This window comes from Podarcis bocagei, assembly GCF_964188305.1.
Source record: "Podarcis bocagei genome assembly, chromosome: 1".
NCBI lineage: Eukaryota > Metazoa > Chordata > Lepidosauria > Squamata > Lacertidae > Podarcis > Podarcis bocagei.
In genome coordinates this window covers 7,452,933-7,473,742 of record NC_138125.1, presented here as the reverse complement: position 1 = coordinate 7,473,742, position 20,810 = coordinate 7,452,933, and the positions used below count along the sequence as shown (strand labels likewise).

At 43.3% G+C, this 20,810-nt stretch overlaps 1 protein-coding gene across 2 annotated transcripts in view; it reads left to right on the top strand.

Moving 5' to 3' along the window:
• Positions 1 to 20,810, top strand: part of TMEM260 (transmembrane protein 260) — a 68,624-nt gene that overhangs the window by 32,635 nt on the left and 15,179 nt on the right. For both annotated transcript variants that reach the window (XM_081192453.1, XM_081192454.1), the window contains exons 4-9: positions 4,485 to 4,662; positions 7,423 to 7,536; positions 9,652 to 9,831; positions 11,314 to 11,354; positions 13,285 to 13,368; positions 13,738 to 13,855. In XM_081192453.1, the coding sequence (XP_081048579.1) occupies positions 4,485 to 4,662; positions 7,423 to 7,536; positions 9,652 to 9,831; positions 11,314 to 11,354; positions 13,285 to 13,368; positions 13,738 to 13,855 (715 nt within the window). The remainder of the gene's footprint in view (positions 1 to 4,484; positions 4,663 to 7,422; positions 7,537 to 9,651; positions 9,832 to 11,313; positions 11,355 to 13,284; positions 13,369 to 13,737; positions 13,856 to 20,810) is intronic.

The window sequence follows — 20,810 nt, the reverse complement described above, 5'->3', positions numbered from 1 at the left end:
CCCAATCGCCTTCTAAATCCGGCCCGCGAATGGTCTGGGGATCATTGTGTTTTTACATGAGTAGAATGTGTGCTTTTATTTAAAATGCATCTCTGGGTTATCTGTGGGGCATAGGAACTCGTTCATCCCCCCCCCAAATAATATAGTCCGGCCCCCCTTAAGGTCTGGGGGACAGTGGACCGGCCCCGTGCTGAAAAAGTCTGCTGACCCCTGCCTTAGCCTTTCCTTCTCCCAAAGATGTCCTGCAAGATGTCCATGTAACAGCCCTTCAGATAGTTGAAGATCTGAAGTTCAGAGGTGTCCACCTGTTAGCCCATCAGAGGGCCCATAACTTTACAGTAGAGGACATGTTGTGAATGCATGTTTCAATCCACACAGCACCTCCATTTTTAAAGGGATCTCAGATGACAGGTGACTGGGAATACTTCTGTGCCAGAAACCCTGGGGAGTTGTTGCCTGTCAGAGTGGGTGACATCGGCTGATGCTGACCAGTGGTCCAACTCAGTATGGAGTAGCTTCCTGTCCTCACTGCGCAAATGCAACAGCCCCCAAGGGAATTTTACTTGATAGCCCCACCAAATTTTAAAGGTTGGGGCCCAATTCAACAAGTGAGAAAATGCAGACCTTGGCTCGAATCTTTGCTCGGCTATGAAGCTGACTGGGTCAATCATACTTACCCTAACTCACCTCTCAGGGTAGTTGTGAATTCTCCTGAAAACTTTTGTTATTGGGCAGGATATAAATATATAGAATAAATAAATTAGTAATACATTAAATCAATGGTTCCCGATTGCTGGTCAGCAGAGGGGGTCCGTGGCACCGTTCACATAACAAAAACAACCAAACAGATATCAAACTTTTCAAAAGTAGGGGGTCGGTGGCTTGGCTTTTGAAAAACAGTACTTAGTTAATTGGGAACCGCTGTATTAAATAAATGGTGTCAGCTTTGCAAATAGCGATAAACATTTTATTTCGGCGAGCTTGTCCAGGCGTGCAATTTTAGGCACCCATATTTATTTTAACCAATTTCTACCAATTTTTATCTGTGTCTTTTCACGATCATTATTTTTGCATGTAGGTTTCACCTGTGTTTGATCTGCAGTTTTATTCTCTGTGTGGCTACTTAGAAAGTTTTTTGATTGAGTGGTTGAATAAATCTTCCAAAACAAAATGAATAAATAAATGTGATTCTGGAGCCATCTCACACATTGGCCCACAGCGCTTCGTAGCTCTTGAGAAATGTTTTCCCACTACTTCTCATTTTAGACTTCTGAAAGAATTTCTTTTAAATAGCGGGAGAGCCCCCAATTCTTGTTGGTTGGTTTGTTTTATTCGTACAGGTGCTAATCGTTGTTCACTTTTAGGTGAGAAGGAAAGAGACCCTCTCTTTCAGGACAGATAAAAAAAGGACTTCATCGCACAGCACCTAGTTAAACTGTGGAACTCTCTCACCCAGGATGGTAGTGATGTCCTCAGATCTAGACGGCTTTAAAAGAGGATTAGACAAATGCATGGAGAAGGAGAAGCCATTGATGGCTTTTTTCCAGGATGGGTACACTCTGTCCTCCACAGTTGGAGTCAGCAATGCTTTCCAATACCAGATGCTGGAAACTGCGGGAGGGGAGAAGGATCTTGTGTTCGAATCCTGATTGTAGGTTTGCCACACAACATCTGGTTTCCCACTGCAAGAACAGGAGGCTGGACCAGAAGGACCACTGGCCTGATGCAGCAGAGTGTCTTCATCATCATCATCATTTTTTATTTGTATACAGTGGTACCTCTGGATACAAACGGAATCCGTTCTGGAGCCCTGTTCGCATCCTGAAGTAAACTTAACATGCGACTGCGCGTGCACGGGTCGCGTTTTGCCGCTTTCGCGCATGCACGTGACGTCATTTTGAGCATCTGCGCATGCGCGAGCGGCAAAACCTGGAAGTAACGCGTTCTGTTACTTCCAGGTCGCCGTGGAGCGCAACCTGAAAGTGCTCAGCCTGAAGCAACTTCAACCCGAGGTAGGACTGTATACCGTCTTTCTATCTTACAATACTCAAGGGGGTTTACAAGCAGAAGAAACAAAAATGTACACCTTATAACAATCTAACGCAATACAAAATGATAATAAAACAAAACTTTAAAATAAGCAACCTAGATCAAATAAAGTAACATTCAACAATTATTAGAATAGTACAAAATAATAGTATCAACATATAAAAGTTAAAGAGAAATCCACTCAACAGTCACAGTAAATAATTTCTAAACTATAATCGATATAACAATGGCACAGTACATAAAATAATACAATACAAATTGAGAAGCAGAGATTAGAAGGTGGAGCAAGGCAGGTGGAAGAAGGCCTTGCCTGATGGAGTCTCTCCCCTCACAGTGTCCCTATTGGTAACTGATTGTAAGACTTTTCTGGATCAGGCGAGAATTGGTGACTGATCTAGAGGGATGTTGTCTATGCATAGGGCTTTTGTGTTTTTTAGGGATGGGGGCCAAAGGCGCCACTGGCGTGTTGTAGTGGCTATAATGTTGGAACGTGATTTTAAAAAGGTGGGGGGCAACACAGTCTCATAGCTGACCCCCAATTTTTTTTGTCCATGCTTGTTTGAACAGCAGCATTAATGTGTGCTTGGGTCAAAAGTTTTGGGGTTGCTTTTCTTTAAAAAGCAAAACCTTTGGCTAATATTTGGGGGGAGGAAGTGTGGTACAAGAACCCAAACCCTTTGCTTTGTGTCATTTTTTTGTGCAGGGAGGGGGCAGAGAGCAACAATCACCAACATTTCAGCAGGTGGCTGCCGTTCTGGAACACTCCAGAAGAAAGCTACATGTGGACACCCTATCAACTGGGTCCCTGTTGGTGTGGTGGTCCGCCATTTTGTTTCTCTCAGAATATTCCTCGGGAGGAAGCTGCGTTAGCGTAGCCGGGAGGGGTCAGTGAATTTCGTCCTCGGAAAACCCCGAAACACTACACCTGACAGCCTGCGAACAGGACCACAGGGCTGGTTTTTGGCACAGAGCCAGCCAGCCCATGGCGGAAAAATAACCCCAAGACCCTGTTCTCTCTTATAAAAATACCAATAAACTATCATTAACGGTTTGTGCAGGCCTGTCAAGTCATGTTTGAATGCAACCTTAAGGTGTAAGGGTTTTTTTTATTTTTTGTTTTGAAAAATAAAAATAAGACATTGCATTGGGAGGGTCTGAGATAGACCAAGATCGTGGTGAGAGCAGTTTAAACTTTTAAAAAAAAATTCCCCAAAGATCTTTATTGAAACTTAACATATATACATAATAACCAAAATTCCCAATGATTCCCTCACATGAAATATAATATCTAAATTACAACAGCTGCATAATTATACACTTAATTTTAAAACCCACCACCCTCTACTTCCCTTCCACGCATAAAGTATAAACTATTAACAGATAAAAGGGAGAGAGGAGGACTGGCATTACCAAATCTAAAATTATACTATGAAGCAGAATGTCTGGCGTGGCTAAAAGAATGGATTATATTGGAAAACACTAGTATTTTAAATCTAGAAAGTTTTGATAATAGGTATGGATGGCACGCCTACCTAGCGTACGAGAAGGTTAAGGTACATAATTGCTTCAAAAATCATATACTCTGAGAGCACTTTAAACCTTTGTTCGCTCAGCAGTCCTGGTGGAAATTGAGGCCCCTATGTTTATGGTATTCAACTGTGCAAATAAAATATTGCTTTTGCTTTTGATGTTTTAAGGGATGGCATCCAATTTCGTTGCACTTTGTACAATGTTGCACTTGTGTAATGACAATAAAGAATCTATTCTATTCTATTCTATTCTAAATGGGAGATCCCCCCCCAATCACCACCACCACAGTTCGTATCTGAACAAGGGAGCATGCAGAACAAACTTGGTTGGTCTCTACGATGCTAGTGGACAATTTTTTAATTTATTTTGACTGCGTCAGACCAACACGGCTACCTACCTGAATCTAGAACCGCAGTCCAGTTTCATCTTCGGTCCCCTCAACCACACTTTTGCTGAACCCGGAGCTGCTGCAGGATGCTTGGAAACTGATGTGAAAGCTATTGCAACGGGTGTTTTTGTGTGTGCGTGTGAGAGAGAGAGCACTCCTGTGCATGTACAGAGTCTCCAGCCCTCACTTGCTGTTTCTGAACTCTCAACCAATGCGTCCTGCTTCCCCCAAGCATTTCAGAGCTGAACGCTTGTAATCAAGAACTGATCCAGAAGTCCAGATTAAGGCATGCTTTTAAAAAGACCCCAAACCCAAAACAAGAAAAGCTTTGCAGTGGGTGCGTCCCCCCAGAAAGTTGTATTTTGCTGCTGCTGTTTTGGGTTTCCAGATGGGTGGGGGCGTCAGCCCAGAAGGACAACGAAGGCTTCTTCAATTTTGTTTTTCCGTATGTGGGGTGGGGTGTGTACTAAGAGTTGTTGGATGAGACGGTACATTTTCTTGTTATCTGTGTTTGCAGGCTTTCTGGCAAGCATGCTGCAGGAATCTTTGCTGTGGGGATGTTTTCGTTTTCTCGCCTCACATGGCAGTGGTCCATCACGGCAGAGGTTTTCAGCTTAAACAATCTGTTTGTGGGGCTGCTGATGGCTCTCTGCGTGCGCTTCCGGGAGGCTGCGACCGCCAAGGAGAGATCAAAGGTAGACCGCTCACGATCAAAAGCCATCACGATAGATTATTTCCCTCCCCACCTACACCATTAATGGAAGCAACCCGAGCCTACAATTAATAATAATAATAATAATAATAATAATAATAATAATAATAATTTATTATTTCTACCCTGCCCATCTGGCTGGGCTTCCCCAGCCACTCTGGGCGGCTTCCAAAAAAATATTAAAATACTGTAATACATCAAACATTAAAAGCTTCCCTAAAGAGGGCTGCCTTCAGATGTCTTCTAAAAGCCTGGTAGTTGTTGTTCTCTTTGACATCTGTTGGGAGGGCGTTCCATAGGGCGGGTGCCACTACCGAGAAGGCCCTCTGCCTGGTTCCCTGTAACTTGGCTTCTCGCAGGGAGGGAACCGCCAGAAGGCCCTCGGAGCGGGACCTCAGTATCCGGGCAGAATGATGGGGTGGAGATGCTCCTTCAGATATACTGGACCGAGGCAGTTTAGGGCTTTAAAGGTCAGCACCAACACTTTGAATTGTGCTCAGAAACGTACTGGGAGCCAATGTAGGTCTTTCAAGACTGGTGTTATAAGGTCTCGGCGGCCACTCCCAGTCACCAGTCTGGCTGCCGCGTTCTGGATTTCAGCCTTCCCAGATGTTTTGGACTACAGATCCCATCAGCGCATGGGCATGATGGCTGGGGATGATGGGAGTTGTAGTCCGAAACATCTGGAAGAAGCTGAGTCTGGGAAGGTTTATCTTGGGCCGAATGGCACATGATGGTTTAAGACACCTGGAACAGACAAAACTGTCTGCTACTGAGTCAGACCATTGGACGTCTAGCTGAATATTACCTGCCCTGACTGGCAGCAGCACTCCTGAGGTTCAGGTCGACCTACCTGGAGGTGCTGCCAAGTTTTGAACTTGGGGCCATCTGCATTTAAAACAGATGCTCTTCCACTAAACCCGGATTTGTTCCTGTAGGAACGCGGGAGACTTCTTCCTACTGCCTAAGACTGCTTGTCCATCTAGCCCAGTATAGTCCGCTCGGACAGGCAGCAACTCCTGTGAACATGAGAAGAGCTCGGCTGTCGGATCAGGCCAAAAGTCCACCTAGCCCATCATCCCTGCTCTTATTCCCAGAGACTTCCACAACACCTGCTACCTGAGCCTCTTTCTAAACCCATAGATGGCTGGAAGGTGGCACCAGTGCTGTAGAATTCCCTCCCTGCTGAAATATGAGAGACTCCCATCAGTGTCGGCATTCCGCCGGCTCCTGAAGACCCAAGCATTCCCTTGAGCAGAATTTCTTGTTTTATTGTTTCAGCTGTTTGTTTTATTTTCACTTGTTTTGCTTGTTATGCGTTTTTTTTAATGATTCATTGTTTATTTTAATTATCTTTTTAATGTGTGTTTTAAATATGAATTTATTTTATAGCTGTAAACCGTGTAGAAGCCATTTTCGCATATAAGTGGAATATAAATTAATAAATGATAATATATGTGCTGCCCCAATGTGAGGCATTCTCTCTCTCTCTTTCTAATTAATTTCTCTGATTATAGAGAAAATGCGGTGGTGGGGTTTTTATTTTTTTAATGAAAAATGTGGTGCATGAGTTGAGATGTTACTGCCCCAACAGTTTATCTCTGTAGCCTGTCTCACAGTTGAGAGAAGAGACTTAAGCATGTAAGAATTTCTGAAAGGTGGCGCTTTGTCCTGGATCTTAGGCAAGTCAATAAAAAAATTTCATTTTTTTGGTATTTTTGTAACAAAAATCTCAACAGCTTTCAGGCTGCCCTCGTTTTTAATTTTTGAAATATTCATGCCAAAGGTCCATTTAGTCTTATTTCCCTCAGTGGTCAACCAGTAAAAACAACAGTCTTCTCCCTGTTAATCCCATTTAACCTCAGTCCCTGGTTATTAGGGATGGGGGCGAAATTCAATTCAGTTCACCTCTGAAAGAGATTTTACCTAATTCACACTTTCAGAAACACTATGGCAGGGCTGTCCAACCGGTCAACCGCGATCGACTGGTCGATTCCCACGATGTTAGAGTCGATCACAGTCGATCGGGGGCGAAAAAGAGGATCCAGCCCAGCCGCCTTGCGCTGTCCTCCATTTACACATGATCGGAAGACGGAGTTTTCACTGCGAGGCTGTTTGTTTCCTGATTGATAGTTTGGTGAGCGACTTTTCCCTTTCCCCCCTAAAGAAAGCTCAACATTTTATACCTGCCCCTCTAAAAAAAGGTGAACAACATTGACTTTCCTCCCCCCAAAAGGTCAACAACTTTGACCAAATATCAACAACTCTGATCACTGCCATATTTTTTTTCTGTGAGTTGATCGCAGTCCCTTGGGAGTTAGTTGGACGTCCCTGGACTCTGGTTACCAAAACACAGTGATCCTTTGAAATTTGCACTTCTCTGAAATGTGCAATGCAATTCTCCAGCAAAGCATAGTGTGCACAAAAATGCATATATTGGACTGAAGTGTGTATAAAAATGCACAGATTAGTGGGAGGGGAGGGGAGTTAGAAATGCATTGTATTAGGAAATGTCTTTTCAGAAATAATAACAACAATACTACTACTAATAAGAATACAGCAATTTATTTATAGCCCATCCATCTGATTATTATATTTCTATATAAAATATTCCCACATTTCCCTGGTTGGCCACTGTGGGAGCAGGAAATTGGACTAGCCAGATCCAGCACGTTCTTCTTACGTTCTGAAAAAACAATTTAAAAAGCCACAATTAGATGCTCGTTTCGTTTCCTTTTTGCAGATCTGCAAAGCGGGCGCCTTCTGCTGCGGCCTCAGCTTGTGCAACCAGCACACCATCGTCGTCTATGTGATTTGTGTCATGCTGTGGGTTTTCTCCTGCTTGCTCAGGGAGAGGGTGAGTACCCACAATGCACTTTGGAAAGAAGACTTGGGTGGCCGAGAGAGTTTAGGGATGAGCGTGGCCAGACACTCTTCTCTGTGGCGCTGCGGTCTAAACCACTGAGCCTCTTGGGCTTCCCGATCGGAAGGTCGGTGGTTCGAATCCCCGCGATGGAGTGAGCTCCTGTTGCTCTGACCCAGCTCTTGCCAACCTAGCAATTTGAAAGCATGCCAGTGCAAGTAGATAAATAGGTACCACTCCAGTGGGAAAGTAAACAGCATTTCCATGCACTCTGGTTTCCGTCACAGTGTTTCATTGTGCCAGAAGTGGTTTAGTCCTACTGGCCACATGGCCCGGAAAGCTGTCTGTGGACAAACGCTAGCTCCCTTGGCCTGAAAGCAAGATGAGCGCTGTAACCCCAGAGTCGCCTTTGACTGGACTTAACTTTCCCGGGGTCCTTTGCCTTTTACCTGGGCATGCAGAAAGGGGCTTGCCACCCAAAGTTGCAGGAGGGAGATTCTAATAGCTTGGAGGAGGTAACTTGGAACTGGTCCCTTGCAGTGCAACTGACCGAGTGCAAAATGGAAGACATCTCTGGGTGGTTTGAGGAAGTGCTATTCCCCTTGGGACCTGCGCATAAAAGCAAGCCTACAGTGAAGGGTTAGGGGGTTTGCCAGTTGGTTCCAGGAACCCCCATTATTGTGAGGAGGGGGTGGTTTTGTGAATTATTTTTCTGTCTTGGGAGAGAGCCAAGGTAGATGCGTGGAGTGTTGGGTGAGAGCCAGGAAGCTGGCAGGTGTCTCAGAAGGAGAAAGAACTGGGAATAGTCAGTATTCGTTAGTATTAATGGTTTTAATCTGTGTTTTTGTAACATTATTTGTTGTTTTAGTTTTCTATACGTTGCTTGGAAAGGTTTTTTAAACATATTAAAACCATATATAAAAATACAGCCCTTATGTTTTTATATCTGTTGGAAGCTGTCCAGAGTGGCTGGGACAACCCAGTCAGATGGACAGGGGACAAATAATAAAATCATCATCATCATCATCCCCATTATCATTTCAGACAGCAAAAAATAGGTCTCTGTTCCCAAGGACTTTACAATCTAGAATGGGTTGCTTGTTATGTATTAAAGTGCATGAACATGGAGGTTTTGCTTTGCTAGTAGTTATTGATAAACATCTTCCTTCAAGAGCTTGTCTAACTTTAGCCTCAGAAAGAATGCAATAATCCTTTCAGTTGCCCTGTTAGCTGCGTTTTCCTGTCACAGTAAACTGTGGTTTGCCAATGTTAGGCTTAGTGGGATGTCTGAACCAGGGATTGTGGGTTCCTCTGCTCCCCAAAAAGCTGTAATGTAAAGCCAAGATTTGCTCTTTACTTACTAATTGTGGTGTGAGCAAAAGAAATGATAGTCAGTGCTTCAGACTAAACGCTAAGCCGCAGGCCATGGTTTGTGGTTCCTCTCACCCAGTGGAGAGGACAATCTGTAAACCGTTAACCATGGTTTACTGTGACATGCAAACAGAACCGTTGTCTTTTACAGTTAGACATACACCCGTTCTCTTCTGAATCCTGTGTGGCTGTGTCCTGGCACTCCAGAGCTAGAAAAATAAATGGGATCAAGTTATTGACGAAGAGCATGTTGTGGGGGGGAGGGCAAGCCTTAGTTATTTAATTTAATTATGGGCGAAGGGGGTTGCAGGTGGAAAACCAGCCAGCTCTGATCATCGCAAAGTGGTTTATCTCCGCATTGCAGCGTTTCCCACCACCCATGGCACAGTTTCAGTGGCGAAACGCGCCACAAACATGATCTTTCGGGGAGCCTCTAATATTATTCGCTTCACTTTAAAAATTCATCCTGCCAAGCAGAAGAGATCAGAGCGATGTCATTTCCCCCGAGTAATCCACGGAGATGGTGCTGTTTTCAACATCGCCTTTTCGCAGGGACTTAACGTGCAAATTGAGAGATCAGTTCTGTGTGTGTCAATATATATCTCTCCACATATTTCCTTTGCCTTTCCTCCCCAACCCTTGATGTCCGATGGCAAAGTTCCGGCACGACACCACCGAAATAATCACCGTGGTGCAATTTGACATTTTATTTTATTTTATTTTATTATATTGGTGCAGGAACTGACCCTAGGCCACATGCTAAAGTTGACTTTCTGCTTCCTGGCTGGCTGCCTGCCGTATCTCTACCTGCCTGCCTCTTCCTACCTCAACGAAGCTCGCTGGACCTGGGGAGACCAGACGACCCTTAAGGGATTTACGACCCATCTTCTCAGGGAAGAATATGGAACCTTCAATTTGGTAAACCGGGGGGTGGAGAGGGGCTCTCTTCCAGAGAACAAGATTTCTCTTATGTATCTGGAGTCTGCGTGGCTCCGAATCTTTTAGACACACAGCCTGGGATCCTAGTGGCTTTAAAAATTGTTATTTCTCAAATAGCGGTTTCGTAGCCCCTGTGCTTCTTCTTTGGGGTGGCTAAACCACTTGGTAGCTAGAGAAATAAATGCGATCTCCCTCGTGCCGCTTAATCGTAGTTATTTTGTTCCGAAGGGAAAATGAGCAGGCCGGTGAGGCCGTCACAGCTGCGGTGTGACACTCTGCTTTGCTCGTGTCAAAGGAAGGGGAAGGCTGAACATATGCAATGAATTGGAGGCATAGCTGTCAACCGTCCCTTATTTAGCAGGAAAGTCCCTTATCCCAGCGCCATGTCCCGCTGCTGTCCCTTATTGATGATGTCCCTTAAATTTCCCGGGTTTCAAAGGAAGCATCTTCTCTCCCTCCCTCCCTGCCGGCCAGGGAGGAGGGAGGCTCCAACTGTGTTGCTTGGCTGCGTTGCTCACCCAATAAGGAGTCTAAGAACGACTGGGGGGGTGGAGCTTGCATGCCTTGTGCCGATCAAATCGGCCGCGTTGCCTGGGGACTCGCCTTTGCTCAGCGCTTCCCAGCGGAGAGGTGACGGTGGTTTCCCTTGCTGCATCCCCTTTGCCGGGTTGCTGTGCTGTGGGAACCACCGCTTGAGGCTTCGTTTGGCTGCTGGCTGGGCTCTCTGCCTTTGGCTCGGAGGGGCTCAGAAGTTGAACATACCTGTGCTCGCAAAATCCCTTATTTTGGCTGCTGATCCCTTATTTTCGAGGCTGCTGGTCCCTTCTTTTCAAATCTGTAAGTTGACAGCTATGATTGGAGGTGCCCTGGGCAAGGGGTGTCCAACTGATACCCAGCTGCTAGCAGTTTCCGAAAAGGTAGTGGATTCGGTTCAGAAAATGAGGATAAATCTATCAAGGGCTGTGAGCCCAGATGGCTCGGCTCTGCCTCCACAGTTGAAGGCAGCAATGATTCTGAGCATTGTCTGGAAACAGCAGGAGGGGAGAAGGCTCCTGTGTTCGAATCCTGCTCCCTGGTTTCCCACAGGCATCTGTTGGCCACTGTGAGAACAGGACGCTGGACTAGATGGGTCGTTGGCCTGATCCTGTAGGCTCTCCTTACGTTACCGGGACCAGCGGCAAGTGACTCTGAGGAAAGTCCGCGATAAGGGAGGACATGGCAGTGGCGCAAAAATTTATGCCTGGAGAAAGTGCATGGGGATTTTTTCCCCTCTCTTCTTTTCTAGAACTTGGGACCCTCCGACAAAGCTGAATGTTGGCAAATTCAGGATAGGGAAAATAAAGTGTACTTCCGCCCATGGAGTTGGCTCTGACAATATGTAAAAATCCTGGGGTTAACCTCTGGGAAAAGAGGGCAGGAACCTATTGCAGCATTTGTTGAGTGTTTTTCTTTTCTGTGTAGGCAAAATTAGAGAATGGATCGAGTATGGCTGATATATTGCTGTAAGTGAATCGTTTAATTTCTTTCTTGGTCTGGGAGGGCTCATAACAAAATCCTACACTGGTGACCTCTTCTTTTTCTTCTTCTTTGTCAAAGAGAAAAACGAGTACCAGACTTTTAGAAGACATCTGAAGGCAGCCCTGTTTAGGGAAGCTTTTAATGTTTGATATTGTATTTTAATATTCTGTTGGAAGCCGCCCAGAGTGGCTGGGGAAACCCAGCCAGATGGGCGGGGTATAAATAAATTATTATTATTATTATTATTATTATTATTATTATTATTATTATTATTATTATTATTATTATTATTATGTGTATTATATGTATATCCTTCTCTTTTCACTGCTAGGGACTCAAGGCAATTGATAAAAATAGGAGCTGCTAAAAACATAGGGAAAATCATTTAAAATCCAATTAAACATTGAAAAAATTATATACACACACACACATCATACAAATAATTTTAATAAAAGCAGCACGGCACACCAACCCTTTCATGAAAAATGGTCCGTTCCCCAAAGCACATTGGAATAAAAAGGTCTCCCATCTGCTGGCAGAAGGATAACAAGGAGGCAGCCAGGCTGGCATCTCTAGGGAGGGAGTTCCAAATTTTTGGAGCAGCCACACAGAAGGCCCTGGGGATTATTCGGCTGCATCAGGCAGCAGCATTTTGACTTCCCACAATACCACTGATGTAATAACATTGTTCCAGGGCAGGGATGCTCAGGGGGGTTGATCTCCGTGAATTCTCACACAGCTGACCACCTTCATACCTCCTGGAACCAATGTGCAGATTGGAACTTCATTGTCCACGGGTCTCTGTCAGAATGTACAGTCATACCTCGGGTTACAGACACTTCAGGTTGCGTTTTTTCAGGTTACGGACCCACCAAAACCCACAAGTACTGGAATGGGTTACTTCCGGGTTCCGGCGGTCATGTATGCGCAGAAGTGCTAAATCGCGCTTTGTGCATGCGCAGAAGCACCGAATCGCAACCCTCACGTTCGCAGATGCGCCTCTGCAGGTTGCGAACATGCATCCCGCACGGATCGTGTTGGCAACCCGAGCGTCCACTGTATTTAAAAATGAAAATAGTGATGTAACATTGGACATGCATGTTTTGAAAGAAGATGCTTTTCAAAAAAATGAGTTTAACAATCTTTAAACACATTTTTGAGAGGATTAATATACAGGTGGGGACGCGGGTGGCGCTGTGGGTTAAACCACAGAGCCTAGGACTTGACGATCAGAAGGTCGGCGGTTCAGATCCCTGCAACGGGGTGAGCTCCCGTTGCTCGGTCCCAGCTAATGCCAACCTAGCATTTCGAAAGCACATGAAAGTGCAAGTAGATAAATAGGTACCGTTCTGGCGGGAAGGTAAACGGCGTTTCCGTGTGCTACTCTGGTTTGCCAGAAGCAGCTTAGTCATGCTGGCCACGTGACCCGGAAGCTGTACGCCGGCTCCCTCAGCCAATAAAGCGAGATGAGTGCCGCAACCTCAGAGTCGTCCGCGACTGGACCTAATGGTCAGGGGTCCCTTTACCTTTACTTTTAATGTGCAGATGAATATGGCAATTGGACGGTGTAGACGTCTGGGAAACCACAGTTGAATTTGACGCAGGCTGCGTCACTTCACCCTGAAACACCACGGGAACCAGCGGCCAAATATTCATTGGAACCTCAGGCAAAATACGTTTTTAAAGGGTGGCCCAGGGCAGGTGTCAACTGTGGGCCATGCAGGGCCCCAACTTAGTCTTCCCAATTGTCAGAATAGGACATCATGACTTCCACTCCATGGCTCCTGAGACCCCGTGATTTTTCTGCCAGCAGTTGTACTGCTGTGATTTGTGGATGCATTGATCTGACGGCTTTTGCAACATCTGCTTTTAGCTATTGCACTACTTATATTTTGACTTTTGATGCCTTTGCAGTTTCCAAGTGACTGACATGAGGACGGAGCTCTCCGCCATCACCCAAGCCCTTGCTATCATCGCATGTTTGTGTGCAGCAGTGAGGTAGCGGCCGGTTTTTGTTCGTTGGTTTACTCTTCAAAAAGTTGTTCTCGTATCCTCCTCTGTTGTGCATTGCTAAATGATTTTATGGCTGTGTAGCTGATTTATTTTATTTCACTGCAGTCTTTGTATTCCACCCTGGGAACCTTGTTTGAAGCGTGGTTTTAACAATCACATTAAAAATAATGATTTAAGCCAACGGCAACCACCTTTCGCCTGGCCCTCTTTGGAATCACATCTCTGTTGTACCTTTCGCGATGTTAGTTGTGTGTGCTGCATCTTCTGCCGTTCTTCAATTAAAACGCAGTTTTGTCTTTTGCATTTTTCCACCTTAATCACTCTCTTAATCGCAGTCTCTCTCCCCTCTCCTAGGCCCAAGGTGGAGAAGCCAAATTTAGTCTGGCTGTTCACTTCAATGCTCCTCGCCTATTCGTTTTTCTTTGCTTGGAGAGCAAATCTGGATATTTCAAAGCCGCTGTTTAAAGGAGTGGTATGTTTGCTTTCAAGGTTGCTATTTATGTGGGTTTTTTTTTTAAAAAAACTCAAAATACATGGTTTTAATTTAATTTAAAGCTTATTTCAGGATTTAGAAATTGCTCTGCGATATCTGATCAGAGAGATGAATGTCTGGGGGAAGGAGAGAAAAGTTCAGGGGGAAGAAAGTATTTTTCCATTTCCCCCCAAAGCCCATTTCTTTGGAGGGGGGAGGGGTTGTTTCTGGAAAAGAATGTAAAAGGAAAAGCACTGTGACATGTGAAAGGCTGTAGAAGTTTGTTTCAATCTGGGCAAACTTTCGGCTTTTAGAAAGTCTGTGATAGGACTTCCGGGGGCGGCGCGAAACTGTAATGGCGGTCCTCTTCGGGCTCTGAAGAGGGGCTCCGCGGAAAAGGGTCGTTCGCTGCGGCATAGCGACGACCCATCAAGATAAACCACGGGTAGAGTGAGCCCGTGGCCGTGGGACTCGGCGGGCACCAGAAGCTGCTCCGAAAGCACAGAAGGGACCCCGTAAGGAGACCCGGAGTGAAGGAGGGGTAGCGGTGCTGTGAGTTCATCGCTCTTTCCGCGGAAGCGAAGCCGCACGGCTGTTACAGATGAGCGCTGATCCTTCTTCCTAAAATCAACGCTAAACTGCAAGCAACATACCCGTGAGTAAAGGGGTTTAAAATTTGGCAAAGAAATTCGGTTAATTTGGCTGAAAGCGGGAGACGAGAAAAGGGAAGTCCGTCTTCCGACATTGCTGACAAGATCAAAGCAAAGCTTTTAGAAACGGAAGCATTTGAAACGGGACTTTGGGAAGCTCAAACTTTTTCGTGCCATAAAATTTGCTTATTTTATTGAGCTGAAGGTGGAAACGGACATTGACTAAAAGAAGCAGCAGATGGTGACTTTCCTCCTATCTTTTTTCTTCTTTGGGCTGTATTTTTAAAGAGCCAGATTGTCGGGCTGCCAGAGAGAGAGACTGTGTCAAACTGCGGAAACAGTTGCAAACTGTGCTAGAAAGTAATTGTTACATTTGAGCAGAAAAGACTGATTGGGATACTGTTACAAGCACCTTTCGTGAAACTTTGTCGATTTATAAAAGGTGCTTTGGGAGATCTTGAATTTATGAAGGGACTTTTGGATTAACGAATTTACTGTTTTGAAACAATTTGGAACTTTAATGGCGGATTACTTCCTTCCTTGTCTTTGAAATCGGGTGGCACTCCCCCTACAGGGCTTTCGGATTACAAAATCCTGGGAACTGACTTTTGTTTTGAATTCCATCTCACTGGCTGTTTACTCCTGAATTTGTCTTTCCCATGGAACAATAGACAATTTGACCTTGAACATTGACAGATGTGTAATGAGTGGTGCAGGGAGAACAAGAGCGTCTAAAGCAAAGGAAACTAAAGAGGCTAAGGAAAAAGAAAAGGAAAAGGAAAGAAGACCAGCACAATTTGTACAAACAACATTGACCCAAGGACGCCGTTCGTCGGTTCCAGCTGTACTGGTGTCTCATAGAGAACAAGGGGAAATAACTGAGAAGTCCACTGAGGAAGATATGGCAGCAGGTGGGTCAGACACACTATTAAAACAAATATTGGAGCAACTATCAAGTTTAAATCAGAAGGTGGACGATCAGTCTGTGAAGATAGATAAAGCAACTTCCTCGATCCAAAAACTGACTGACCAAGTTTCCCAGCACACGCAAGCCATAGAGAAATTGCAAGGAGCAACAGCGGAAAATCGAGAATTAGCTGGAGAAGCAATCCAGAAAGTGGGAGTCCTACAAAAAGAGGTTGAAGAAATAAAAGGAGAAGTTAGGCCCCTGCACAAACAGGTGGGTGAACAACAAGTCTATCTGTCAATGGTGGAACTGAAAAATCGTGAGAGCAACATCAAATTGAGAGGTATTCCAGAACTCGAGCAAGGAGACTTGATTGGATACTTAACACAGGAATTCTCGAAGTTCTGGGGTTTAAAGGAAGACACGGATTTTAGGATTGTCTCGGCATATAGATTGGGAAGACTGGTAAGGAAAGACAGATCCAGAGACTGCTTGATAATTTTAAGAACAAAGGAAGAGAGAGACAAGATCCTAGGCCTTCACTTCAAAAAAGCAATTGAAATACAAGACAAAAGAGTGGAAATTTACAGAGATATCCCGAGGCAGCTGCTGGACCTTAGAGCCACCTATACAGAATTAGCAAAATTGCTGAGACACAACGCAATCCCCTATAGGTGGGAGTTTCCACAGGGATTATCCTTCACCTACAAAGAAAGGAAGGTTAAAATAAGAACACCTGAAGATAACCAAAGGTTCCTTCACGACCACGGAGAAGATCTCCAAAAAGGAGCGGATTGGCTTCCAGTTTTACCAGCACCAGCACCGCCCGGAAGTGGGCCAACGCCTATACCTTCGGGATCTGAACAAAAGGAAGACACCCCATCTTAAGAACATCTTAAATAGAACAGGATGTCTCTGCAGCTACTTAGTTGGAACATAAATGGCGGGAATTCTCCGGAAAAAAGGAGAAGGATATTTCATATCCTAAAAAAAGAACAATTGGATGTAATATGTTTGCAAGAAACACATGTGACTAGGCTCCACAGGAAAGTATTAATCAATAAAAGACTTGGCCAAGAATTTATCTCATCAGACAAAGTTAAAAAAAGAGGTGTTGTAATTTATGCAAAGGAGAACCTGTCGCCAAAATTTTTATTTAAAGATGATCATGGAAGAATCCTCGCAATTGAAATCCAAACACAAGGGGAAAAGATTTTGATATTAGGAATCTACGCGCCAAATGATGGAAAATCAGAATTCTACAAGAAGCTGCATGAGACAATGATGGACTATTTGGACTATGCTAATATTATTGTGATGGGAGATATGAATGGGGTGGTGTCTACAAATATGGACAAATCCCAAAATCAAAACTTAACAACAGACGGCAGACTCCCTAAAACTTTCTTTGAAATGACAGACAATATGGACTTGATTGACATTTGGAGGACAAGGAACCCCTTGGGTAAAGAAGGAACTTTCTTTTCTGAGGCCCACTTGTCATGGACACGAATCGACCAAATTTGGATATCTAGAGGGCTGGCTCCGAAAACGAGAAAAGTGGAAATCTGCCCAAAAACCTGCTCCGACCACAATGCCATAAAAATGGAACTGAGACTTTTCCCAACTGGATCCTTCAGATGGAGAATGAATGACACCTTGTTAAGAGATCAAGAGATTGTGAAGAAGGCCCAAAAAACACTAAAGGACTACTTTGAAATAAATTTGAACACTACGGTGGAGAAAAGAACAATCTGGGATGCAAGTAAAGCTGTAATGAGAGGGTTTCTGATTCAACAGAATTCGATAAAAAGAAAATATTGGAATGGAAAAAAAGAAAAAATTTTAGAGAAAATAAGTGAAGGAGAGAAAAAATTGAGAATCAAACCGAAATCTAAAGAGGTGCTAAGAGAGATCAAATTTCATCAAGCACAATATTCGAAACTGATCAATCAAGAGATTGAGTGGAAAATCAAACAAATGAAGCAGAGATCGTTTGAATCAGCAAATAAATGTGGAAAGTTGCTGGCTTGGCAGCTGAAAAAAAGACAAAAGTTAAATACGGTTACAAATCTGGAGATTCAAGGAAAAATAGTTCAGAAACCAGAAGAAATAAGAAAGTGCTTCCACAGATATTTCAAAGAGCTCTACGCACAGGGGCCTCAGAAAGAATCGGAAATGGACCAATTTTTGGAAACAAATGGACTACCTAAAATAAGTCAAGATAAAAGATCAATTCTTAACAGCAAAATAACTCAACAGGAAATTGAAGGTGCCATCCAAAACATGCAGCTGGGCAAATCTCCAGGCCCGGATGGACTCACCTCCAAATATTACAAAACTTTGAAGGATTTCTTGATACAACCGTTGTTGGAGGTTTGTAACCAGATCATGGAGGGGAGGAAGGCACCGGAAACGTGGAAAGAAGCATTTATCACATTGATTCCCAAGTCAGAAAGGGAAAAGACTCAGCTTAAGAACTACCGTCCCATCTCACTCCTGAATGTGGATTACAAAATTTTTGCAGACATTTTAGCAAGTAGACTTAAAAATGTATTAAATGAAGTAATTCACAAGGACCAAGCAGGCTTTCTCCCTGGTAGACACATGTCGGACAATACCAGGAACATTATTGATATTTTGGAGCTGTTGCGAATTAGAAATACAAGGGCTGCTTTAATCTTTATTGATGCGGAGAAAGCATTTGACAACATTTCTTGGATGTTTATGAAGAAGAACTTGAAAGGGATGGGAGTGGGACGGGGGTTTGAAAATGGATTAGAAGCAATCTATTTAGAACAAAAAGCTAAACTGATAGTGAACAATGTGGTATCGGAGGAACTTCGAATTGAAAAAGGGACACGACAGGGGTGCCCCTTATCCCCTCTGCTATTTATTTCTGTTCTGGAGGTATTGCTGAATATGATTAGGGAGGACCAGCTGGTGCAAGGTATAGAGGTCGGAGCGAAACAATACAAACTGAAAGCCTTTGCAGATGACCTAGTCTTGACAGTACAGGAGCCAGTATCTAGTACAAAAAGAGTTTTGGAACTTATTTTGGAGTTTGGTCGGGTGGCGGGATTTAAGTTAAACAAACAAAAAACTAAGGTTTTGGTCAAAAATCTGACACCTACAGAGATAGAGGAGTATCAGAAAGAGACAGAGCTAAGTGTGGTTAAAAAAGTGAAATACCTGGGGGTATACTTGTCCACCAAAAATTTAAACCTTTTTAAAGATAACTATGAAAAATGTTGGTTGGAAATTAAAAAAGACTTGGATATTTGGTCAAGATTGAAACTTACCTTGTCAGGCCGAATCGCAGCTATAAAGATGTGTGTTTTGCCTAAAATGCTATTTTTATTTCAGACCCTTCAGGTCGTGGACAGAATGGAATGTTTTGGAAAATGGCAGAAGGATATTTCTAAGTTTGTCTGGCAGGGCAAAAAGCCCCGAATAAAATTTAAAATACTAACCGACTCAAAAGAAAGAGGGGGGTTTGCCCTGCCGGACCTAAGGTTGTACTATGAAGCTGCAGCCTTCTGCTGGTTGAAGGATTGGTTCCTGTTGGAAAACACCGATGTCCTAGATCTGGAAGGGTTTGATAATGTGTATGGTTGGCATGCATACTTGTGGTATGACAAGGCGAAGGTTCATAAATTGTTTAAAAATCATATTGTCAGAAAATCAATTTTTGCCGTCTGGATGAAGTACAAGGATTTATTAGAAAGCAAGACCCCGAGGTGGCTATCACCTGTGGAAGCCAAGATTTCTAAAAAAAAGCCCAATATGGAGGCCTACTGGCCAAAGTATTGGGAACTGATTGAAAGAGTTGGAGATAACTGGAAGCTCCAAAGCCAGGACAAATTAAAAGGTAAGGTGCGAGATTGGCTACATTATGCTCAAATTCAAGAGGTATTTAAAATGGACAGAAAAGTGGGTTTCCAGTTGGAGAAATCGAAACTGGAGACGGAGCTGCTAGAACCAAAGACTAAGGTACTTTCGAGGATGTATGACTTGCTGCTTAAATGGAACACACAGGATGAGACAGTTAAATCTGCTATGATAAAATGGGCACAGGATGTGGGACACAACATTATGTCTGAAGACTGGGAAAGGTTATGGAACACCGGTATGAAATTCACGGCATGTAGTGCCTTGAAAGAGAACATTATGAAAATGGTATACCGGTGGTACATGACTCCAGTCAAGTTGGCTAAAATATATCATCTTTCTGATAATAAGTGTTGGAAATGCAAGGAGGCAGAAGGGACATTCTTTCACCTCTGGTGGACCTGCCCGAAAGTAAAGGCCTTCTGGGAAATCATACATAATGAGCTGAAAAAGGTATTTAGATATACCTTCTCTAAGAAACCAGAGGCCTTTCTCTTGGGCATGGTGGACCGGAAGGTGCCAAAGAAGGACAGAACCTTGTTTATGTATGCAACCACAGCAGCTAGGATTCTCATCGCTAAGTTCTGGAAAACACCAGATTTACCCACACTGGAGGACTGGCAGACGCAGTTGATGGACTACATGGAGTTGGCAGAAATGACTGGCAGAATCCGAGATCTGAGCGAAGAAACTATGGAGGAGGACTGGAAAAAATTTAAGGACTATTTGCAAAAACATTATAAGTTGTTTGAATGTTAAGATAGTGCACGATTAAGAAATGTTATGTTTCCGCAATTTATTTCAAGAAATGATAAAGTAAGTATTGATAGAAAAAACGAGAAATATTTGAAACAAATTATTATGTTTATTAAGTATGTTAAAACTAAATTACAATTTTTTGAAATTGGTAACATAATATATTTAAAGGTATAATAAGATGGGAAACAAGATAACAAATTGCTGAACTGGCTAGAACAATGAATGCAATGCTGAGAGGATGTGAGGAGGTCCAAAAGTGAATTGCTGAAAGATGTTAAGGAAAGTTTCATAACATTTTTTCTTGTTTTTATTTTTCCTTATATATATATATAAAAAATGTTTCTTGTATGTTGCCATGTAAACAAATTTGTTAATCTATGAAAAGAAACGCAATAAAAAATCTTTATAAAAAAAAATAAAAAAAAAAAAAAGAAAGTCTGTGATAGATATGGTGACAAATACGAAGAACCCAAAAGAGAAACTGATAGTGATATCTCAGATAATGAGACTGATTAAATTTATAGTATTCATCAACTCTTGGTTCCTTCCCTTTTTCGCAGAAAACATGTTATGGACATGAGTGCTGTATCTCTGCTTGACTTTGTTGAGGACTGGAGAAAACCTAATAATTTTCAGCATACCTTATACTTTTCTCTTTTTTCTATAATGTTGATGTGTTCCCTTGTTTCTGTTGTTTTATACCTGCTCCTTATAAACTGGCAAAATGAAAGAAGATGCCAGGTTGTAA